At 42.4% G+C, this 25,541-nt stretch overlaps 3 protein-coding genes across 3 annotated transcripts in view; 1 reads left to right on the top strand and 2 right to left on the bottom strand.

Annotated features, from left to right (window-relative positions):
- Nucleotides 1–997: 997 nt before the first annotated feature.
- Nucleotides 998–5,882, bottom strand: LOC311147426 (glucose-induced degradation protein 4 homolog). The gene is made up of 6 exons (XM_084184129.1): nt 5,507–5,882; nt 4,837–4,896; nt 3,229–3,336; nt 2,943–3,044; nt 2,472–2,602; nt 998–2,094 (listed from the first exon to the last, which is right to left on the bottom strand). The coding sequence occupies exons 1-6, from the start codon at nt 5,735–5,737 to the stop codon at nt 2,031–2,033; spliced, it is 696 nt and encodes a 231-aa protein (XP_084040255.1). The 5' UTR covers nt 5,738–5,882; the 3' UTR covers nt 998–2,030.
- Nucleotides 5,883–6,559: 677 nt separating this feature from the next.
- LOC311150516 (dynein regulatory complex subunit 3-like) lies at nt 6,560–23,926 on the bottom strand (the record flags this gene model as incomplete). The annotated part of the gene is made up of 12 exons (XM_084188003.1): nt 6,560–6,667; nt 6,886–7,017; nt 11,966–12,079; nt 13,960–14,049; nt 17,497–17,628; nt 18,881–19,042; nt 19,253–19,393; nt 19,544–19,663; nt 20,886–21,032; nt 22,749–22,915; nt 23,166–23,282; nt 23,767–23,926. The coding sequence occupies 12 exons, from the start codon at nt 23,924–23,926 to the stop codon at nt 6,560–6,562; spliced, it is 1,590 nt and encodes a 529-aa protein (XP_084044129.1).
- Nucleotides 23,927–25,217: 1,291 nt separating this feature from the next.
- LOC311103344 (TOM1-like protein 2) overlaps nt 25,218–25,541 on the top strand; it is a 42,642-nt gene continuing 42,318 nt past the window's right edge. The window contains exon 1 of the mRNA XM_084144902.1: nt 25,218–25,288. Within this exon, the coding sequence (XP_084001028.1) occupies nt 25,237–25,288 (52 nt within the window). The 5' untranslated portion in view covers nt 25,218–25,236. The remainder of the gene's footprint in view (nt 25,289–25,541) is intronic.

Raw genomic sequence — 25,541 nt, 5'->3', positions numbered from 1 at the left:
TTTCCAAAGCTTTGACGAGGGTTGTTCTTGTCCCAAAAAACACTAATCTCTTCACACGTCAAGGTTTTTTAACAACCACCACTATCTCATTCCGAAGGTCTTCTTTCCGTGAATGGAAAAGACATCAAAATGTTACGGGCGACATGAGTGACACCGGTTGTGCGTTGGTATAATTAGGGGCTAAGTAAAGAATGCAGAGGAGACAGCTCAGTTAGCTCCCTGCCACATTCAATACATCAGAAATGTAGAAATAAAAAGAACAGAATGGGCGACCTTGTTAAAAGGAATCGTTGACTGTCAGCAATACTGTTACGGTACCAACGCAAAACCCATATCTAGTTGGGTCATCAACGCCTTAAGAAATACTTACATGTGCCCATTCTAATCATTGTATTTCTACGCCTTACATCCTTTTTTCCTCCAGCCAAAACTCTCTATACTAGCTCCATCTCTCGGTCTGTACCATGGCATTTAGTACACTGCACAAACTTTGATTTGTAGTGCTCTAGCATTAGCATTCTTCCAGCTTCACAGAGCCACCACACAGACAACTCATTGACTGCGTTTAGACAGACAGCCCAATTCTGATCTTTTTTTTCACTAAATGTGTCTTTTGACCAATCAGATCAGCTCTGAAAAAGATCTGATGTGGAAAGATCTGATGTGATTGATCAAAAGGGCAATTAGTGAAAAACGCAGCCCAGGTGCAATCTGTGCAACACCCTCTCCTCCACCACTACTTCAGAGCCACCACACAGAACTCTAGACACCAGAGCATTACACTCAAATAGCTGTGTCAAATCAGAGTTTAAAAGCCTGGTGAATAAAAACAACTCTTTATTATATATCTATACATATATATAAATTAACAATATACATTTTCAATAAATACTCTGGTGGCTGTGTGATCACTCACATACGTCATCATAATACTTTTTTAAAGTCCTTTCTGAAAATGAAATTGAAAGTAGGTAAGTGCCAGATAAGATTTTTTTTTGTAACTTGCATAGAAAAATGAGTGAAGCGTAAAACGTTTGATCAGTTCACTTGATTGAGGCAGGGAGCGGTAGGAGAGGCTTTTCAAAAAGCAGCAGTAGCAGCCTGGAAATATGTCCGCCAATATGAACTAGGACATGGTGACTCCCTCTATAGGTCGGACGATGCCGGCTCCACCATCTCAGAGAGATAGAGGACAGATTTGTAAGTCGCTCTGGATAAGAGCGTCTGCTAAATGATGTAAATGGTATTATGTGTTTCAATAGCCCACAACACACATCTGATTATACCCTGCCTTCAAATATCAACCTTCACCAAGACGTCATCCGACTAAGCTGTCAGATCTTGCATCATGGCAGATCATTGACCATCAATCTTCTGTTGAGCACACGCTTAATGATGTCACACCTCAAGACCTTCTTATGGAGATCTATCTTTTCAGGATCGCTTGCTCACTCTGTAGCTCGGTCAATCTCAATCAGGCCTCAACTCATCGAGACAAATTTAAAATGCAATATCAAACTGTACTTAAATCTTCCAGACAGCTGAGAACCCAACCCAGAAGCACAAGGCAAAAAACAAAAAAAACACTTTCGTGATTGGTGGAGTCTCCATTTTCGGAGGGGGGGGGGGGGGAAATAAAGAAACAAACAAGGATTCTAGATCCCCAACTGAAAAGGGGAGAGTGTTTTCAACATGGAGGAAAAGGAGGAAAAGTAGCTTCAAAAACAAGATGCTGAAAGGAGAAAGAGCGGGGAAGAGAAACCAAAAACAGTGCTGCTGATCGAAACTGATGCAAAGTCTAGAAAGGCAGGCTGGGAAGAACTGTACGTATGTCGGTCGGTCGGTGGCCTTGTTCTTTGTCTATCCCTCCCTCCATCCATCTAGTCTTTCCATCGTTCTCTCCCTTTCGGCAGAGACGACTGGTAGGTACATCCTTGGCTTGATTGGTCAGTTCATCTCCCCCTCCATGAGTGTCTAGGGCAGTGCCAATCAATGTCCCCTGCTCTGCCAGCGATGCCAGGGGGCGGGTATCACCGGAACTCGTAGATGGGCATACTGTGTTCCTGGACATGGGTGAGGTTTAACGACTGGTACCTGGAAGAGAACAAGGGGACCAAGAATGAGAAGCTAGCCAGTAGCCGAGCAGCTAACCAAGCTAGCCAGTAGCCAAGCAGCTAACCAGTAGCCAAGCAGCTAACCAAGCTAGCCAGTAGCCAAGCAGCTAACCAAGCTAGCCAGTAGCAAAGCAGCTAACCAAGCTAGCCAGTAGCAAAGCAGCTAACCAAGCTAGCCAGGAGCAAAGCAGCTAACCAGTAGCAACATCCCTGTATGTTCAGATCAGCATGCAAAACAACAACTGGTAAATATTTACACTTCAGTGTGCTTGCCTCCCAAACGACACCCTCTTCCCTATATAGTGCACTACTTTGACCAGGGCCCATAGGGTGTCATTTGGGACGCAGCCTACGTACCATTCAGAGCTTCTGTGGTAGTAGTAGCCCTCGATGGTGGCTGTGGACTTCTGGAAGCAGATATAGTAGAAACCAGCGAAGGACGCCCCGCTGATGTCTTTAATGGTATGGTCCGGGACCAGGAACTGCTCCTGTAAGGGAGAGGACAAGAAACAAACGCTAGTCACTATATGGCCATGTTAGAAAGGACAAACGTGGCACGCTACGGCCAGACAGAGATTTTTCCCCCAAAAAATATAGATTGAGCCTCCCCCCAAAATTGGATGAACAAAACTAGACAATGATAAATGCGTATGAAATGTAATGTTTTCATACATCTGTGTGGCCAGAGGCAATATCAGAAAACGTCCATCCATACTAAGATAAGAACAAGTGTAGAGACACAGAGGAAGGGTTAAAGGTTAAAGTTCAAAGTTCACACAGGGAGAGAGAATGAGCGATCAATGGAACATCAGGTGATATTGGCCTCACCTTCCACCTCATAAAGACAAAATCACTGTTCTTCAGCTCTTCGTAATCGAAGTCGTCCAAGTTGAAGCTCTTTGCGTACTGATAAAAAGCCTGAAACTTCCCCTGGAAAGAAACAAAACAAAAATGTGTTGTTTTAGTTGTACTTTTTCTCAAAGACAATTAAAAACTGAAGTATTACCCTGCATCCAAGAAGTGTTTGTTAAAAAGAAGAAAACACCACACAGACAAATGACTATGCTTCAAAGGGAATATGAAATGAAAGACATTGAGAGCTTCAAATGAATACCCAGTGCTTGCGGTCCACATCTTCGTCGGCGTCCCACTTCCTGGTTAAAAAGGGCCTCTTTCTACTGATGATCTCTCCTGTGAAGAACGTGGTAAGAGTGGGATACTCCTGCGAGGATCAGAAACAGAACGTGGTGAGAGTGGGATACTCCTGCGAGGATCAGAAACACAACGTGGTGAGAGTGGGATACTCCTGTAAGGAACAGAAACAGAACATGGTGAGAGTGGGATACTCCTGTGAGGACCAGAAACGCAGATTAAGAGCGAGTGAGAGCTGGGTTCATTAGTGAACACCATAGCAAACTGTATCTAATCTTTTTGCAATGGAAAATCTATTGCAATGAAAACAAGAGTTTATTGGACAAGTTCAGGTAGTCCCTCCCCGTTTGCTTTGGTTTTGTTCCTAGAGAATACAACCCTGTTTCCTTCTCCGTAAGGACTTTCACTGACAAAAGAGATGGTTTTAATTATACATGACATACTCAATCTTTCTTAGTCACACACATCATAACGGTTGTCTCCAACAAAGTAGGTACATATTCCCAATGCTTTTCTGTTTATAGACCTGAATACATGGATCTAGCTGTGCTCCCACTTTTACTATTCCCTTAATCTGACTCTACAGTTATGGTTACCAAGGTTCCTTTAGGAAGGGTTCCTGGCTGGAACACATGCCCTTTGCAGTGATGAATGATGTGTCACACACAGGACTGCCATCAATAACGAACAGCAATGCCTGTTTAATGCAGGGTCATATTCATTAGGCAACAAACAGAAGAACTGAAAAACTAAAACTGGGAGGGACGACCTCAATGTGTTTTCTTTTTCCGTTGCAAAACAATTTGCTGCGGTGTGTCCGAATGAATACGACCCAGCTCACTTTAACACTATGCAAAGGTGCCAGAGCAGTGGTAGGTAGCACCTTGTTAAGTAAACAGTGCACCCTTTCCCTGAGCACTCCCTTTGAGTCAATCACAACTCATTCTCTAGGAGAAGAGGTGAACAGTAGGGCGAGAGAAGAAGGGATCTGTGTAATTTATGAGGAGAGGAGAGTGGGAAGGGACCTGATATTTAGTGTTGCCAGTGAGAGAAAGTGCACAGCAATCACATTCTGTACCACACACCCTCTGAATTGTAGACCTCGCTGTAAACAGACAATGCAGGCAGAAAGCTGCAGCACACAGGCCTGTTCTATGACTGTCTGTACCATATTAGAGGCAGTCAGTCAGTTAGTCAGTCAATCCATTTAAGACTAAACATCCAAATACGGTATACAGTGCTCTGACAAGACCTACATCTGTAGCCTACACTTTTGCAACGTAACAGATAGGCCTTCATACTGGTGTTGCAAATTGGTCAATAGATGGCTCTGGCTTGTTGTTTAGCATGTTGTCATCATAATGTATGCCAGTTTCACATTGGTTGGTTGGTTGTACCAGTATACATTTAAATTGGGGCTGGTGAGCTGCATTGCACTTAGCTTACACTGACCCCTGCCATGATAAGTTCCCAAAAGGGGCTTAAAGACCCATTACACCATCATCTCTCATTCCATGTGAGCGGTAAGGTAGAAGTACACTGTATCTGACCCAGTTCTGCTCCACTTTACCTCGGTTAGGCCTTTGATCTTCAGGTAACCACACAGATAAGAGTCCTCCATGGTCACATGCTACAGGAGACAAACAATCGCACAATGAGTGGTATTCAAGTACAGTGGTCACAATGTCCTTGTGTGTGTGTGTGTACACAACAACAACCCATCATGTGCCTTCACAGAATGACAACCAGGCTGTTCACAAATGTTATTCTTAGGTATTTTCAGAAGTTCTCAAATGAATGAACAGGCCTATTCAATAGTCAGCTGTCAGTCAATCTGAGCGAGCACCAACGAAAATGCTGAAGGCTAGCTACCTTTTGTCATTTAACAACTAGGCCATTTGTTTACATAAATCATGCATGTGAATGCCAGTATTCATCTATCCAAATATTTGCATAACTGGCTGTTATCTCTCGAGAACCCTAGGGGGGCCAAGGGAGCTTACTAACATTTACCGTTTATTTGAATGGGCTAGCTAACTGCAAGCTACAGATTGCTTGCTGTCAAGCTTCCTAAACTAGTTTGTTTGCTAACTAACTAGTTCAGCTGGCTAGCTTGCTAAATCGGTTGCGTGACAGTGGTGGTTGACAGTCACTAGCAGCAGTGACAAGACAACCTTACATGGTCAACTTGCAAGCATGCTATCCATCATATCAAGCTTCTTAAAAGCAAGATAATTTACCTGCAAAACGACCTCAACGTCATACGAGTTTCCTTTGCTCTTCTGATGCCCTCGAAACTGTGAACCGCTGTACAGCAGCGTAGTAGCTACCCCGGGCTGGTGCGTGTTGATCGGCGGGGGAGGGATAAGAGAGTCCGAGGATGTACGGGCCGCAGCGGTGCTGCTGCAGCGCTCAGCTCGAACCGGCATGATGAGCGCTAATGCGTGCGTGTCCCCGACTGCAACAGTCATGAACCACAGACGGAGGAAGCTCGTAATAGGGAGAGGGGCTACTGACGAGCAGTATCTCTAAGCTTGCAAGTTGACTATCGTCCTCCCCGGCCCTAGGATAGCTCACGCTGGACGTGCACTGGGTTTAAGAGAACTTCAACGTTGCATTAGACAATTCAGAATCACCTTATTTGATTGGCTGGACAAGTGCACTCCTCATTTGAACGGAAACGTAATTGGATAGTATTCGGAAATGCATTGTGGGACATGTAGTTGCACTTTTGTACATTAGTTTCCACTGGAAAAATCCATATGAATGATCAGCGTTCTTGCAGTTTTGTACTAAGGTTGAAAACGTATATATTTGGGCCTTACTTTCTATTAGTTCTGAAATGTATTGTAGAATACAATGATTATAATCAAAACATAAAAAATGTTTAGTTGAATGGTTTTGGTTGGGTGTTGATAGTTATGCACGCCATAGTGCATCTCTCTCTCTCTCTCTCTCTCTCTCTCACTCTCACACACACACACACACACACGCACACACACACACAAACAACAGTAGATGGCAGAGTTGTCCCAGAGAGTTGAAATATGAACCATTTAGGAATACACAACAAACATTTCAGCCTGTTTCTGGAAATGAACAAAAGGGAAAAAACACAGAGGATTCATTAAAATAATGGACTTTATTTTGACACAATTCAATTTTCTTATAACACAGGTTCATGAAAATAAGTAAGTATGAAAAGAAGGGCATTTGCTGTATGCCTGAGGCTTGTGAATCTGTGTTGGGACTGTTTATTCTGCTATATTTCCTTTCCCCTCCTCTCTTCTTAATCAATGGTGCTCATGTTGCATCTCATCTAGCTGATCCCTCACGTAGTCAATGTAGTTGTGAATCTCTGAGATGCGCTTGCGATTCCGCTTCACCTCTTCATCTTGTACCTGCATTGACAGGCGAATAAGATACAAAACAACAACAAATTTAAACACCCCAAGGTTAGAGCATTCTTCATGGTGGAAAACTGGAAACTGTCATACTGAGTGTTTGTGGCAATGCCTTGCCTTCCCCATAGAAATACAATCTATGTCATCCTATTTCCATGCATTCCCCATAGAAATACAATCTATGTCATCATATTTGCATGCATTCCCCTGCCTACCGATTTCATCAGAGCGCTCATCCAGCTGTTGCTGCGCGTCACCAGTTCGTCCTCACGGTTGTCGATCTTCAGCAGGTGGGTGTCGTGGGAGGTGCTGACTGCATTGATCACTGTGTCCTTGTCTACAAACAGCTGCATGGGGGGACAAACAGACACTGTGTAACACAGAGGGCTGATGCAGGGTGAAGTTGCCCCTAGACACTGATCTTGGGTCAGTTTTGCATTCTCAACATAATGTTTAAGGTTAGGATTGGGGGTAGGAAAACTGATCTGAAATCTGTACCTAGGGGAAGCTTCACCTAGGTGCCAGTTGGATCAAGATACTGCTGAGTGCCACTGGGGAAAGTGCTGCTGAGGTGCTAAGGATCTTAATTTCTCACAGCAGGAAAATAATCCTGTAGCAACAGGAAATATGAATTTTTATGTGGATTATAATTAATGGACATTTTCTGTAGTGGTTAACATATTTTTCGTTAGGCCAAATCAAGTATGACATGTTAATGTGGAAATTACAAACTTTAGAAGCCTTTTTAAACCTTGAATACACTACAATTTGCATTTCCTGCTGGGCAGGAATATTCTCTGTGACAACAGACTGATCAAATTAAGATAGCAGATCTGTAGTTTCAATAGCAGTGACAGTGGCAATGTTGTCAGAGATGTGAGGCAGTAAGAACAGAATACAGTTGGACAGTGTGCAGTGTGTCTGAGTGCAATATGGACGAGCATGTACACATACAATATCAAATCAAATTGTAATTGTCACATGCTTCGTAAACAACAGCGAAATGCTTCCCAACAATGCAGAATACAATAAATATAATTTGTATAATAATAATGGAAAAATAATTGTAACATGAGGAATAAATACACAATGAGCAATGATAGCTTGGCTATATACATAGGTACAAGTACCGTGTGGATGTGTAGGGGTACGAGGTCATTGAGGTAGATACACTACCAGTCAAAAGTCTGGACACACCTACTCATTCAAGGGTTTTTCTTCATTTTTACTATTTTTTACATTGTAGAATAATAGTGAAATAACACATATGGAATCATGTAGTAACAAAAAAGTGTTAAACAAATCAAAATATATTTTATATTTGAGATTCTTCAAATAGCCACCCTTTGCCTTGATGACAGCTTTGCACACTCTTGACATTCTCTCAACCAGCTTCATGAGGTAGTCACCTGGAATGCATTTCAATTAACAAGTGTGCCTTCTGAAAAGTTAATTAGTGGAATTTCTTTCCTTCTTAATGCGTTTGAGCCAATCAGTTGTGTTGTGACAAGGTAGGGGGGTATACAGAAGATAGCCCTATTTGGTAAAAGACTAAGTTCATATTATGGCAAGAACAGCTCAAATAAGCAAAGAGAAACAACAGTCCATCATTACTTTAAGACATGAAGGTCAGTCAATACGGAACATTTCAAGAACTTTGAAAGTTTCTTCAAGTGCAGTCGCAAAAACCATCAAGCGCTATGATGAAACTGGCTCTCATGAGGACCGCCACAGGAATGGAAGACCCAGAGTTACCTCTGCTGCAGAGGATAAGTTCATTAGAGTTACCAGCCTCAGAAATTGCAGCCCAAATAAATGCTTCACAGAGTTCAAGTAACAGACACATCTCAACATCAACTGTTCAGAGGAGACAGTGTGAATCAGGCCTTCATGGTTGAATTGCAGCACAGAAACCACTACTAAAGGACACCAATAAGAAGAAGAGACTTGCTTGGGCCAAGAAACACGAGCAATGGACATTATACCGGTGGAAATGTATCCTTTGGTCTGGAGTCCAAATTTGAGATTTTGGGTTCTAACCGCCGTGTCTTTGTGAGACGCAGAGCAGGTGAACGGATGATCTCCGTATGTGTATTTCCCACCGTAAAGCATGGAGGAGAAGGTGTTACGGTGTGGGGGTGCTTTGCTGGTGACACTGTCTGTGATTTATTTAGAATTCAAGGCACACTTAACCAGCATGGCTACCACAGCATTCTGCAGCGATATGCTATCCCATCTGGTTTGGGCTTAGTGGGACTATCATTTGTTTTTCAACAGGACAATGACCCAACACACCTCCAGGCTGTGTAAGGGCTATTTTACCAAGAAGGAGAGTGATGGAGTGCTGCATCAGATGACCTGGCCTCCACAATCCCCCGACCTCAACCCAATTGAGATGGTTTGGGAGGAGTCAGACCGCAGACTGAAGGAAAAGCAGCCAACAAGTGCTCAGCATATGTGGGAACTTCTTCAAGACTGTTGGAAAAGCATTCCAGGTGAAGCTGGTTGAGAGAATGCCAAGAGTGTGCAAAGCTGTCATCAAGGCAAAGGGTGGCTAGTCGAAGAATCTCAAATATAAAATATATTTTGATTTTTGTAACACTTTTTTGGTTACTACATGATTCCATATGTGTTCTTTCATAGTTTTGATGTCTTCACTATTATTCTACAATGTAGAAAATAGTAAAAATAAAGAAAAACCCTTGAATGAGTAGGTGTGTCCAAACTTTTGACTGGTAGTGCATTCGGAAAGTATTCAGACACCTTGACTTTTTCCATATTTTGTTACATTACAGCCTTATTCTAAAATGGATTACATTGTTTTTTCTCCCCTCATCAATCTACACACAATACCCCGTAATGACAAAGCAAAAACAGGTTTTTAGAATTTTTTGAAATATTACATTTACATGACCCTTTACTCAGTACTTTGTTGAAGCACCTTTGGCAGCGATTACAGCATCGAGTCTTCTTGAGTATGACGCTACAAGCTTGGCACACCTGTATTTTGGGAGTTTCTCCCATTCTTCTCTGTAGATCCTCTCAAGCTCTGTCAGGTTGGATGGGGAGCGTCACTGCACAGCTATTTCAGGTCTCTCCAGAGATGTTCGATCGGGTTCAAGTACGGGCTCTGGGTGGGCCACTCAAGGACATTCAGATACTTTTCCTGAAGCCACTCCAGCGTTGTCTTGGCTGTGTGCTTAGGGTCATTGTCCTGTTGGAAGGTGAACCTTTGCCCCAGACTGAGGTCCTGAGCGCTCTGGAGCAGGTATTTATCAAGGATCTCTCTGTACTTTGCTCCATTCATCTTTCCCTCGATCCTGACTAGTCTCCCAGTCCCTGCCACTGAAAAACATCCCCACAGCATGATGCTGTCACCACCATGCTTCACCGTAGGGATGGTGCCAGGTTTCCTCCAGACGTGACGCTTGGCATTCAGGCCAAAGAGTTCAATCTTGGTTTCATCAAACCAGGGAATCTTGTTTCTCATGGTCTGAGAGTCCTTTAGGTGCCTTTTGGCAAACTACAAGCGGTTGTCATGTACCTTTTACTGAGGAGTGGCTTCCGTCTGACCACTCTACCATAAAGGCCTGATTGGTTTAGTGCTGCAGAAATGGTTGTCCTTCTGGAAGGTTTTCCCATCTCCGCATAGGAACTCTGGAGCTCTGTCAGAGTGACCATCGGGTTCTTGGTCACCTCCCTGACCAAGGCCTTTCTCCCCCGATTGCTCAGTTTGGCCGGGCGGCCAGCTCTAGGAAGAGTCTTGGTGGTTCCAAACTTCTTCCATTTAAGAATGATGGAGGCCACTGTGTTCTTGGGGACCTTCAATCTGTTTCCCCCAGATCTGTGCCTCGTCACAATCCTGTCTTGGACCTCTACAGACAATTCCTTCGACCTCATGGCTTGGTCTCTGCTCTGACATGCACTGTCAACTGTGGGACTTTAAATAGACAGGTGTGTGCCTTTCCAAATCATATCCAATCAATTGAATTTACCACAGGTGGACTCCAATCAAGTTGTAGAAACATCTCAAGGATGATCAATGGAAACAGGATGCACCTGAGCTCAATTTCGAGGCTCATAGCAAAGGGTCTGAATACTTATTTAAATAAGGTATTTCTGTTTTTTTATTTTGTATGAATCTGCAAATAATAAAAACCTGTTTTCGCTTTGTCATTATGGGGTATTGTGTGTAGATTGATGAGGCAAAAAATATATTTAATCAATTTTAGAATAAGGCTGTAACGTAACAAAATGTGGAAAAGTCAAGGGGTCTGAATACTTTCCGAATGCGGTGTACATACACACTACATGACAAAGATATGTGGACACCTGCTCGTCAAACATCTCATTCCAAAATCCTGGGCATTAATATGGAGTTGGTCCCCCTGTGCTGCTATAACAGCCTCCACTCTTCTGGGAAGGCTTTCCACTAGATGTTGAAACACTGCTGTGGGTACTTGCTTCCATCCTGCCACAATAGCATTAGTGAGGTTGGGCACTGATTTTGGGCGATTAGGCCTGGCTCGCAGTCAGGGTTCCAATTCATCCCAAAGGTGTTCGATGGGGTTGAGGTCAGGGCTCTGTGCAGGCCAGTCAAGTTTTTCCACACCGAGCTCAACAAACCATTTTGTGCACGGGGGCATTGTCATGCTGAAACAGGAAAGGGCCTTCCCCAAACTGTTGCCACAAAGTTGGAAGCACAGAATCCTCTAGAATGTCATTGTATTCTGTAGCGTTAAGATTTCCCTTCACTGGAACTAAGTGGCCTAGCCCGAACCATGAAAAACTCTAGCAGGGCAGAAATTTGACAAACTGACTTGTTGGAAAGGTGGCTTCCTATGACGGTGCCACGTTGAAAGTCACTGAGCTTTTCAGTAAGGCCATTCTACTGCCAATGTTTGTCTATGGAGATCGCATGGCTGTGTGCTCGATTTTATAAACCTGTCTGCTATGGGTGTGGCTGAAATAGCCGAATCCACTAATTTGAAGGGGTGTCCACATACTTTTGTATATATAGTGTAGGTAGGGGTAAAGTGACTAGGCCTTTTGATCCCAGATCCGGTACTGTTTGCCGTGAGGTAGCAGAGAGAAGAGTCTATGACTTGGGTTGCAGGAGTCTGACAATTTTTGTCAATTTTTGTGTAGATAAGCGACAGGGTTGAGAGAGGGGTAGGGAAACACTATTTAGGCTGCGTCTCAAATAGCACCCTATTCCCTATTTAGTATACTACTTTTGACCAGGGCCTTTAGGATTTGCTGTAGGTACAGGGACTTTCTGACTCTGACACTGACCATTCGGATATCATCAGGCATATCCTCCTCCAGCTCATTCTTGGCCACTCGCTCCAGGGTTGCCATGGCGATTTCCAGTAGCTTCTCGTGGTGGTGGTTCTCTAAGTCTCGGCACTGGGCGAATGTGGGTCTGTGTCAAGGACACTTTGTCTGGGGCTGTATACTGTATATCAAGCGTCTCAGAGTAGGCGTGCTGATCTAGGATCAGGTCCTCCCTGTCCATGTAATCTTATTAATTACGATCTAAAAGGCTAAACTGATCCTAAATCAGCAAATCAGCACTCTTACTCTGAGATGCTTGATACATACAGACCCCTGATTTTAATAACTGCATCAGTGCACTGTAACACCATTATAATACACATGCAACTTGCAGTTATATTGAAATACAGTGGGGAAAAAAAGTATTTAGTCAGCCACCAATTGTGCAAGTTCTCCCACTTAAAAAGATGAGAGAGGCCTGTAATTTTCATCATAGGTACACGTCAACTATGACAGACAAATTGAGAAAAAAAATTCCAGAAAATCACATTGTAGGATTTTTTATGAATTTATTTGCAAATTATGGTGGAAAATAAGTATTTGGTCACCTACAAACAAGCAAGATTTCTGGCTCTCACAGACCTGTAACTTCTTCTTTAAGAGGCTCCTCTGTCCTCCACTCATTACCTGTATTAATGGCACCTGTTTGAACTTGTTATCAGTATAAAAGACACCTGTCCACAACCTCAAACAGTCACACTCCAAACTCCACTATGGCCAAGACCAAAGAGCTGTCAAAGGACACCAGAAACAAAATTGTAGACCTGCACCAGGCTGGGAAGACCGAATCTGCAATAGGTAAGCAGCTTGGTTTGAAGAAATCAACTGTGGGAGCAATTATTAAAATGGAAAGACATACAAGACCACTGATAATCTCCCTCGATCTGGGGCTCCACGCAAGATCTCACCCCGTGGGGTCAAAATGATCACAAGAACGGTGAGCAAAAATCCCAGAACCACACGGGGGGACCTAGTGAATGACCTGCAGAGAGCTGGGACCAAAGTAACAAAGCCTACCATCAGTAACACACTACGCCGCCTGGGACTCAAATCCTGCAGTGCCAGACTTGTCCCCCTGCTTAAGCCAGTACATGTCCAGGCCCGTCTGAAGTTTGCTAGAGTGCATTTGGATGATCCAGAAGAGGATTGGGAGAATGTCATATGGTCAGATGAAACCAAAATATAACTTTTTGGTAAAAACTCAACTCGTCGTGTTTGGAGGACAAAGAATGCTGAGTTGCATCCAAAGAACACCATACCTACTGTGAAGCATGAGGGTGGAAACATCATGCTTTGGGGCAGTTTTTCTGCAAAGGGACCAGGACGACTGATCAGTGTAAAGGAAAGAATGAATGGGGCCATGTATCGTGAGATTTTGAGTGAAAACCTCCTTCCATCAGCAAGGGCATTGAAGATGAAACGTGGCTGGGTCTTTCAGCATGACAATGATCCCAAACACACCGCCCGGGCAACGAAGGAGTGGCTTCGTAAGAAGCATTTCAAGGTCCTGGAGTGGCCTAGCCAGTCTCCAGATCTCAACCCCATAGAAAATCTTTGGAGGGAGTTGAAAGTCCGTGTTGCCCAGCGACAGCCCCAAAACATCACTGCTCTAGAGGAGATCTGCATGGAGGAATGGGCCAAAATACCAGCAACAGTGTGTGAAAACCTTGTGAAGACTTACAGAAAACGTTTGACCTGTGTCATTGCCAACAAAGTGTATATAACAAAGTATTGAGAAACTTTTGTTATTGACCAAATACTTATTTTCCACCATAATTTGCAAATAAATTCATTAAAAATCCTACAATGTGATTTTCTGGATTTTTTTTTCTCATTTTGTCTGTCATAGTTGATGTGTACCCATGATGAAAATTACAGGCCTCTCTCATGTTTTTAAGTGGGAGAACTTGCACAATTGGTGGCTGACTAAATACTTTTTTCCCCCACTGTACATGAGGTAGTAAAGGATATATTCCTTGAACAACTTCAATGAGTCCGGCAACCATGTCTGAAATGTTCCTCTCAAAATCTTTGATTATATCCTATGGAAAAAAAAGGAGAATAGTTATTATGAATAACATATCTCTAATCGAAATGTGTGTTTTGATATCAAACAGAAAATAAAAAATAAATTAATCTAATGCCTGTATTTACTCTACTGTCCTTTGCAGCTGGACCTAGTGTCTGACAGCACACAGACTATACAAGCTATCATATAGGTTTGTTGTGCCTAAAAATTCTATACACTTGAATTAATTAACCACTTCAAACATTCCTCTATGAATGAGATAGTTTCCATATGAACTCTTGCACGTGTACTATAATATACATCAGCCGCACACACACACACACACACACACACACACACACACACACACACACACACACACACACACACACACACAGTCGGGAAAAATTTATTTGCTCAAGGTGTGGAAAATGCTGTACCCATAAGGAGAACGACTTCTACATTTATATTTAAAGGTTTAATAGACAAACAATAAACAGACATATGCATATGGGGAGACAGACACATTCCTCTAAGACGTTTGTAGCAATCTTCTAACCTCCTCAAGGGCAGGCAGGCACACATAAATACTCTTGCTTATCTGTTTGTTCTCCAAGTGTTCTGGGCCCCTGGTCACAACATTAATCAAGGTTATCGAGACCACTTGGGTCAGAGTGAGCTCTATATTAGATGTCTCTATCATTTGAAACTCCAGATGGCTGAATTTACAGCCATTGGCACTTGGCCTCAGGGAGGTCACCTAGAGGTCACCTAGGTTACCAGGTACTGCTTTATGATGACTCCTAACTACAGGTCTTCACGGGCCCAAAAAGGTTGGACCTGTTCCGAAATGAACCTGGGGCTTTCCCACCCAGACCCGATATGCATACATTTATTTTTTAAATACAGAGACCCATTCCGAACGGACCTGAGGAGAACTAGACCCGTTCCGTATAGACCTGGTTCAGATCTAGACCTGGTCAGATCGACACAGAGTGAGGGAAGCAGCAGAAAAGTCATTTTTTAAGCGACTTTATTAACCGGAGCAGATAAAGCGTGAGAGGAGGGAGAGAAAGGTGCCGCTCTAGCAGGCGGTGGAGGGTCCGTACTGTGAGGGAGTGACACAGGGATGAGAGACAGCAACCAACCAACTAGCCGACATGCACTATAGTAGACTAATAGCTGCTAATAGCTAGGTTATTTATCATCCAATATGATTACGTAGTTACCTGTCTTGACTGCATCGAACCGGGAGAAGCTAGCTAATTAAGCTATCTTACGTTAATTGAGGAAGCAGTGCATGCGCTTTCTCACCGTAACAACAACTCCATTCAGAATATTAAGTAGCAATCTACCTGTTGGCTCTTGGTCATTGTAGCCTATGCTTCTCCTTTAACTTTTAATTCCGTCATTTTAATTCCATCGATTAGATATCTCCTAACTTTTGCCACACACAGATGCTATATGACTGTAGCCTATTGCCGCTTTGATGACTTACAGTGGGGAAAAAAAGTATTTAGTCAGCCACCAATTGTGCAAGTTCTCCCACTTAAAAAGATGAGAGAGGCCTGTAATTTTCATCATAGGTACACGTCAACTATGACAGACCAATTGAGATTTTTTTTCTCCAGAAAATCACATTGTAGGATTTTTAATGAATTTATTTGCAAATTATGGTGGAAAATAAGTATTTGGTCAATAACAAAAGCTTCTCAATACTTTGTTATATACCCTTTGTTGGCAATGACACAGGTCAAACGTTTTCTGTAAGTCTTCACAAGGTTTTCACACACTGTTGCTGGTATTTTGGCCCATTCCTCCATGCAGATCTCCTCTAGAGCAGTGATGTTTTGGGGCTGTCGCTGGGCAACATGGACTTTCAACTCCCTCCAAAGATTTTCTATGGGGTTGAGATCTGGAGACTGGCTAGACCACTCCAGGACCTTGAAATGCTTCTTACGAAGCCACTCCTTCGTTGCCCGGGTGGTGTGTTTGGGATCATTGTCATGCTGAAAGACCCAGCCACGTTTCATCTTCAATGCCCTTGCTGATGGAAGGAGGTTTTCACTCAAAATCTCACGATACATGGCCCCATTCATTCTTTCCTTTACACGGATCAGTCGTCCTGGTCCCTTTGCAGAAAAACAGCCCCAAAGCATGATGTTTCCACCCCCATGCTTCACAGTAGGTATGGTGTTCTTTGGATGCAACTCAGCATTCTTTGTCCTCCAAACACGACGAGTTGAGTTTTTACCAAAAAGTTCTATTTTGGTTTCATCTGACCATATGACATTCTCCCAATCCTCTTCTGGATCATCCAAATGCACTCTAGCAAACTTCAGACGGGCCTGGACATGTACTGGCTTAAGCAGGGGGACACGTCTGGCACTGCAGGATTTGAGTCCCTGGCGGCGTAGTGTGTTACTGATGGTAGGCTTTGTTACTTTGGTCCCAGCTCTCTGCCGGTCATTCACTAGGTCCCCCCGTGTGGTTCTGGGATTTTTGCTCACCGTTCTTGTGATCATTTTGACCCCACGGGGTGAGATCTTGTGTGGAGCCCCAGATCGAGGGAGATTATCAGTGGTCTTGTATGTCTTCCATTTCCTAATAATTGCTCCAACAGTTGATTTTTTCAAACCAAGCTGCTTACCTATTGCAGATTCAGTCTTCCCAGCCTGGTGCAGGTCTACAATTTTGTTTCTGGTGTCCTTTGACAGCTCTTTAGTCTTGGCCATAGTGGAGTTTGGAGTGTGACTGTTTGAGGTTGTGGACAGGTGTCTTTTATACTGATAACAAGTTCAAACAGGTGCCATTAATACAGGTAACGAGTGGAGGACAGAGGAGCTTCTTAAAGAAGAAGTTACAGGTCTGTGAGAGCCAGAAATCTTGCTTGTTTGTAGGTGACCAAATACTTATTTTCCACCATAATTTGCAAATAAATTCATTAAAAATCCTACAATGTGATTTTCTGAATTTTTTTTCTCAATTTGTCTGTCATAGTTGACGTGTACCTATGATGAAAATTACAGGCCTCTCTCATCTTTTTAAGTAGGAGAACTTGCACAATTGGTGGCTGACTAAATACTTTTTTTCCCCACTGTATGACTGGTCAACAACAACAACAAGCTACCACCCCTTGAAAAGCAGCAGCATAAATTATACAATTTTTCTCTCTCTCTACTGCAGCAGTTTGGCTCTGTACGGGTCCTTCCGGACAAGTCAGTTAAAATGACACAGACCTGAGACTCGTGACAATCATATGAGATCCGACCCAGACCCGTGACATTAATTAGAATTCTGGATCCGGACCCGCTCGGATCCCAGATCAGGTATCTGGTATGGGTACAGGTGGATCCGTGAAAACCTATACTCCTAACCTCTTGGAAGTGACTCAGTTCAGATTTAAAGGCAATAATTTAGATCTTAAACAGACAGACAGACAGACACACACACACACACACACACACACACACACACACACCTCCAGCTGGTCAACCAGCTGTAGCTCCTGGGTCATGAGGCTGTCACAGAGCTGCTTGATCTCCTCGCTGCAGTGGTTCAGCTGGGCCTCCAGGAGACGTGTGTCTGTGGCCTGCTGCATCTCAAACATCACCTGTGTGTGTGTGGCAACGTGGAGATACACAACATTTATGTATGATTTCCATGATGTTTTTGTTATTTGTATGATTTTTTGTAAGATTTATGTACAGTGGATTTGATACGATAAAAATAGCACCTTTTTTGTTAAACTGTTGCTATCGTGTTTTTATTATAGCAGTTTGTTATACCATTATCCTGAGCCATATATTTAGAGAGTTGGGCCAACTTTTTGAATTTGTAATATTGTTCTTATTATAGACATTCAGTTACATAGCATTATTTAAATATTCCCCATGTAATATTAATGGGGTGCTAACATGGCTGCCATATAATTTTAACGTTTTATGTAAATGCATCCCAATGCTCATTCTAGATATTATATTCCCCATGTAATGTTAATGGAGCACTAACATGGCTGCCATATAATGTTGTAGTGTCATGCAAATGCATCATAATGCAGAAACCTCAATGGCCCAACTTTCTAAATAACATGGCTGTGACATTATCTATGTGTGGCCAAGAAGATATTCAGTGCAAATACATTAAATATGTAATATTTGTTCCAAAATAATTCATATTAAATGTATTTTGACACTTACAGTATATCCCTCCATAGAGATGGGGCAGATAGGAGTCAGTTGAATTCCATGGGCCATATTCATATTTAGCCTCTGTTGAAGACCATTGTCCAGCCCAAGAACTACATGTACTTTTGTTTTTGTTTAGTTTTTTAGCATCTTTAAGATTATCTGTATAATGAAAAGCGCTAAATAAATAAAATATATTATTATTATTAATAAAGCATCTCAGAGTAGGAGTGCTAATTTAGGATTTTTTAATTATCTTTTAGATAATTAAAAAGGTTACATGGGCAGGGAAGAGCTGTAATTAATTGGGGGAAAATCAAACAGTTTCCAATTAAACTTGCCAATTGGTCTACTCATTAAGATTTGTAGATCTGTCAGTCTGCGCTGAATTGAAGCTCTCAAACGTGACCATTTCACTGTCAGTGCAAGTGAAAGCCGGTTTTGACTAGATGGGATGCCGCTAATATCAGAAGTGACTTTTCGTAGCAGGTTAGGAGAACTTACGCAGCAGGTTAGGATAATTAACGTAGCAGGTTAGGAGAATTAGGTTAAGGTTAGGAAAAGCGTTAGGGTTAGCTAAAATGCCCCCGACGCGACTCGGATATGTACGTTTTGACATCTGACATTAGCGGCATCCCTTCTTTGCGTGACCGTAAAAGCTACAGTCCCATGACTCACCTGTCTCCTGGCTTTCTCGAAGTCTGCAGTGATCTGTGCTGCTCTCTGCTGGTTGTAGTCCACGGCTTCTCTGGAACAGTCAAAGAACGACTTGACCTCGTCTTCCCTCCGGCCGCGCTGTGTCAAGCCAATCTCAAACACCTGCACACACAGCGCCACCAGCTGGCTCTTGTATGTAGGAACAGAGTCAAGGAAGGAGCCTTCGATGCAATAGTATAATATTTTCCCCCCAGTTTTTTCTCTCCGTTAAATCACTATCTTACAACAAGATATATAATTATATTATTATTTCACCTGCCTCTGCATTTAGCCATCCAATAAATCAAGAGCCAATTGTGGAAGGGAGAAGGCATGCTCCAAATAGACTGACACTGAGGGAACAGAGTATGGAGAAGGATATGTCTCTAGTAGTACAGACACTCCGGGGAGGTAGGCCAGCTTGGCTGCCTCTGCATCATCTGCGTACATGCTGTCAAACAGATATGGGCCATTCAAGAGCTCCACAAAGGCATCCTGTAGGTAGGGAAGCACACTTACACAAACACACACACAAACATACACACACAACAGTAGATGGCAGAATTGTCCAATGATTTCAAGCTCAACGCACACATGGATGTAGAATGTATACTTTGCTCTGAATGTATGTTTTTCGTATGTTACCCTGTGCAACTGGAGCTCGTCCTCTTGCTCTTGCCTAGCGTCCATCGTCCTTCTCTCTTGGGCCTCATTGTGGCGCATCTCCTCAATGGCATACTGGTATTTCCCAAACGCCTGCTCTCGCTACATAAGGAGATACTTAATGTTCAATGCTCGCCCGAATGGTTGGTAGAGTATGAAAAAAGCAAGGTATTCATGTATTCATACAAGCTAATGGTATATCCAGTGCAGCGCTTGAATAATCATTTATAAAATAGACCTTTGGAAGTGTTTTCTTTAAATCTGTGGTTACAATATGGATGGGATGTGTAAAGGTATGGCAGTTCAGCAGTTTTAGACCGCTTTTAGTGTGGCGCTTATTCAGTTGGCTGATTCCCAGGGGAAACGTTTGTAATCCATGACTAACCATTTTGTAATGCTCTCGTTTACATAAATGCTTTAATTCATCAGGACAGGAATGTCCCTGAGCCTAGGCATAAATCTCTTATTTTGTAAGACTTGTGTTTTGTAAGACTTCTGATATGTTGGTGTGGATACAAGCACATATATATATATATATATATATATATATATATATATATATATATATATATAACCTTGCCATCCCATTGGTTCTCCTGTACTTGTCGCTCTAGCGCCAGGGATGTGTTTCTAATGCTTTAATTCCCAAAGCCAACACCTCCTTTGGCCGCCATTCCTTCCAGTTCTCTGCTGCAAATGACTGGAACAAACTGCAAAAATCTCTGAAGCTGGAGACACTTATCTCCCTCACTAACTTTAAGCATCAGTTGTCAGAGCAGCTTACCGATCACTGCACCTGTACACAGCCCATCTGTAATTAGCCCACCCAACTACCTCATCCCCATATTGTTATTTACATTGTTATTTATTTTGCTCATTTGCACCCCAGTATCTCTATTTGCACATCATCTTCTGCACATCTATCACTCCAGTGTTAATACTAAATTGTAATTATTTTGCACTATGGCCTATTTATTGCCTTACCTCCACAACTTACTACATTTGCACACACTGTATATAGATTTTCTATTGTGTTATTGACTGTACATTTTGTTTATTCCATATGTAACTCTGTGTTGTTGTTGTTTTTATCGCACTGCTTTGCTTTATCTTGGCCAGGTCGCAGTTGTAAATGAGAACTTGTTCTCAACTGGCTTACCTGGTTAAATAAAGGTTAAATAAAAAATAAAATAAATAAATAATAAGTACAGATCTAGGATCAGCTTCCCTTCCCCCAATCCTAACCTTAACCATTAGTAGGGGGATTGCAAGACTGACCCAAGATCAGTGTCTAGGGGCAATTTCACCCTATTCCATCACTCACTGTTTGTTCATCCAATAGTCTGAAGTCCAAGTAAACCAACTCTGGAAGATAGGCAGCAACAAAGATATTGTAGTGGTCCTCTTTGCAGATGGGGTTTCCAGCTAGGTTGAGAGTGCGCATGTTCTTGAACTTTCGGAGGTAGATCACCTGGGAATCAGAGGATCTTGTTGATTGCAATTCCTACAGTGTCCAGCAAACATACAATACCAGCCCATGCCATGAAAATAACATACACTACCAGTCAAAAGTTTGGACACACCAACTCATTCAAGGGTTTTTCTTAATTTTTACTATCTTTTACATTGTAGAATAATAGTGAAGACATCAAAACTATGAAATAACACATATGGAATCATGTAGTAACCAATAAAGTGTTCAACAAAGATTGAGATTCTTCAAATAGCCACCCTTTGCCTTGATGACAGCTTCGCACACTCTTGGCATTCTCTCAACCAGCTTCACCTGAAATGCATTTCAATTAACGGAAGGTGTGCCTTCTTAAAAGTTAATTTTTTGAATTTCTTTCCTTCTTAATGCGTTTGAGCCAATCAGTTGTGTTGTGACAAGGTGGGGGGGAGGGGTATACAGAAGATAGCCCTATTTGGTAAAACACCAAGTCCATATTATGGCAAGAACAGCTCAAATAAGCAAAGAGAAATGACAGTCCATCATTACTTTAAGACATGAAGGTCAGTCAATACGGAACGTTTCAAGAACTTTGAACGTTTCTTCAAGTGCAGTCGCAAAAACCATCAAGTGCTATGATGAAACTGTCTCTCATGAGGACCGCCACAGGAATGGAAGACCCAGAGTTACCTCTGTTGCAGAGGATAAGTTCATTAGAGTTACCAGCCTCAGAAATTGCAGCCCAAATAAATGCTTCACAGAGTTCAAGTCACAGACACATCTCAACATCAACTGTTCAGAGGGGACTGTGTGAATCAGGCCTTCATGGTCGAATTGCTGCAAAGAAACCACTACTAAAGGACACTAATAATAAGAAGAGACCTGCTTGGGCCAAGAAACACGAGCAATGGACATTAGACCGGTGGAAATGTGTCTGCCGTGTCTTTGTGAGACGCAGTGTGTGTGAACTGATGATCTCCGCATGTGTAGTTCCCACCGTAAAGCATGGAGGAGGTGGGGTTATGGTGTGGAGGTGCTTTGCAGGTGACATTGTCTGTGATTTCTTTAGAATTCAAGGCACACTTAACCTGCATGGCTACCACAGCATTCTGCAGCGATACGCCATCCCATCTGGTTTGGGCTTAGTGGGACTATAATTTGTTTTTCAATAGGACAATGGCTCAATACACTCCAGGCTGTGTAAGGGCTATTTGACCAAGAAGGAGAGTGATGGAGTGCTGCATCAGATGACCTGGCCTCTACAATCCCCCGATCTCAACCCAATTGAGATGGTTTGGGATGAGTCGGACAGCAGGGTGAAGGAAAAGCAGCTAACAAGTGGTCAGCATATGTGGGAACTCCTTCAAGACTGTTGTAAAAGCATTCCAGGTGAAGCTTGTTGAGAGAATGCCAAGAGTGTGCAAAGCTGTCATCAAGGCAAAGGGTGGCTATTTGAAGAATCTCAAATATAAAATATATTTAGATTTGTTTAACACTTTTTTGGTTACTACATGATTCCATATGTGTTATTTAATAGTTTTGATATCTTCACTATTATTCTACAATGTAGAAAATAGTAAAAATAAAGAAAAACCCTTGAATGAGTAGGTGTGTCCAAACTTTTGACTGGTACTGTATATTTTGGGCACTAATATACTACAGTATACAATTTAAGAGTTTACATTCAGAATTTGAAACATAAACAATAAATGTATGTAGTGTATGAGAGTTACTCACATTTTCCAACTGAGCCAGGAAGTTGTTCCCAATAGAGAGAACGTGTAGGTTTAGGAGTGTGTCCATGTTCTCAATGACAGAGATTCTGTTGTTGTACAGACTCAAGTCTTCCAACTTCACCAGAGAATCCAACCCCTCGATCCCCTCAATGTTATTGAATGACAAATCTAGAGGAGAAGAGGAGAGAGAGAGAGAGAGAGAGAGAGAGAGAGAGAGAGAGAGAGAGAGAGAGAGAGAGAGAGAGAGAGAATATTGATCATTAGGCCATAGTTGCCTTGTATCAGTGAAGGGCTTGTCTTTTAGTGAAAAACAATACAGTCATCTTGATCTAGCTATATACAGTTTAACACATACATTATGTCTAATATTTACTGTATGTGGAACATATTCAGGGTCTGTGAGAGACGCCTTTCATACCTAGCCACTTCAGATTAGTGAGGCGCCCCAGTCCTTCAATCTTCTCAATGATGTTATTGTCCAGTTGTAGCTTGGTCAGAGACGTGAACTGCCATAGGTGGTCAATCTTCAGGATGTCTATGGACAAAAATGTCAAATAATATGGACATAGGAATAAAAAGTAAGGAATAAAAATTATTTCCACTGCAACTATTGCCCTTCTCTCTGTGGACAACAGACATTACATTTAAGTCATTTAGCAGACGCTCTTATCCAGAGCGACTTACAGTTAGTGATTACATATATTTGTTATACTGGCCCCCCATGGGAATCGAACCCACAACCCTGGCGTTGCAAACACCATGCTCTATCAACTGAGCTACATCCCTGCCGGCCATTCCCTCCCCTACCCTAGACGACGCTGGGCCAATTGTGCGCCGCCCATGAGTCTCCCAGTCGCGGCCGGCTGCGACAGAGCCTGGATTCCAACCAGGATCTCTAGTGGCACAGTTAGCACTGCGATGCAGTGCCTTAGACCACTGCGCCACTCAGGAGTATGACATGCCTGCATCAAAAAGTATGCAGATGATTGAAGAACATCAACATCTGTCAAATGTCTTACTCCTGTAGTCTAGGCGCAATTGGCAGACTTCGTCATACTGGATGCCCTCCTCCTTGGCAATCCGCCCAGCCTGGTCTTGAGGGCCTTGCTCCTCCACTGCCATCTGCAGCAGCTCCTCGTCCACCAAACTGGGCTCCGCGGTATCATATAGCCTGCTCATCCTGCTAATGTCTCTGGATCCCCTGACTCTGTACCCTGTACTGTTACTGTGGAGAGAAGGGCAGGTCAATATCAAATGCTGCATTCAATGCCACTGTCTGACGGTGGTTGTAGGTTTAAACAAAGGTTCTTCTGATTGATAAACAGGGAGTCTCAGTGTCATCACAATCCTGCCAGGTAGCTTTGTAGAGTTGAGTGGCTGTTTTGCAATAACAAATAAACACAAACTGTATCTAATGCATTTATGCATTTATGCTAGGTTAACTCGCTAACGTTAGCTACAGTAGCTAGCTATAACTGTTGTAAACAAACGTTTATGTAGCTACAGTACCTAGCCAGCTAGCACTTCTTCAGCAGCAGCACAACTAAGCCAGAGCTGAGTAACCTAATTTCTGCTAAATGAAAAAGGTATCAGATTGCTTTCTCTCACAAGCTGCTGTTTTGAGAGACCACAAGAAAACCAAACAACAAAGTAATTTGAAAATAAATGTATGTTATCAGCCTCGTACTTTTCAAACCCACGTCTGCTGCTCAAAGATGTATACTGTTGCTTAGCAACTAGGCAGCAGGACAAGGCTATATTCAACACCGAAATGTTTATAGCTGGCTGAACAGTTTTAAACAGTTTCACAGAGGATACAGTTGCTATATGCGATATGCACTATGCACTATGCACTATGCAAACCAATGTAAGCATAAAGCATTATTATGAGGTTTCTTTGTGAATATTATGTACTTAATTACAATTATTAGAATCAAGGGTATCATAAATGTTTATCTCTTTTAGTCAGGATCAGAGCTGTATTGGTCAGGATTTCCTGAATGATGCCATGTAATCCCACAGTTTATCTAGCTAGTTTATCCCATCAACTGCAGTATGTTAGAAATGATCATGATATTCAGAATCAATTCATTTACATTTACGTCTTTTAGCAGACGCTCTTATCCAGAGCGACTTACAAATTCACTCAAACATCAACAATAGTTTGATAGTACAGATTGTAGGGAAAGGTTTAAAGTAATTTTCCCAAACAATAATACTTTATTTTTAACATTAAATAACATGAACAGTAACGTTAAAATAGATCACATCCAGCAGAAGCTTGGATATTGTGCATAGATAGCTATCTCAAGTGTTGGTGGTGAACATACCCTGAATAGCTGCTAATTTTGATCGACAATAAACACAGCCATACAGATTGATATCTCAGTTTTATCTTCCAATGTGGTTGCTCAGTGGGAGGGACTTGCAGATAATGCGCCTCTCTTCCAGCCGCTGTCATTCGGTTCGTATTGTTTGTTGTCATAAAGATGGAGTTCTTACTGGGCAATCCGTACAGCACTCCTGTGGGACAGTGCATTGGTAAGTTAGCAGCTATGGATGCTGTTTAATCAGGTTTTATAAAGTCATAATGTAAGGTTTGAATGTTGACTTATTGTACGGCATTCAGAAGCACCAGTGACGAGCTAAGCTAGCTAGCCACCTAGCTGTAGCATCATCGGCCAGCTACACAGAACGTTATAAATATATCGGTTCGCGGCTACCCATGCATAAAAATAAAGTATTATTGTTTGGGGAAATGACTTTAAACCTTTCCCTACAATCTGTACTATCA

This window comes from Coregonus lavaretus, assembly GCF_964263955.1.
Source record: "Coregonus lavaretus genome assembly, chromosome: 2".
In the NCBI taxonomy this organism is placed as follows: Eukaryota; Metazoa; Chordata; class Actinopteri; order Salmoniformes; family Salmonidae; genus Coregonus; species Coregonus lavaretus.
This window is presented reverse-complemented; position numbering and strand designations above follow the sequence as displayed.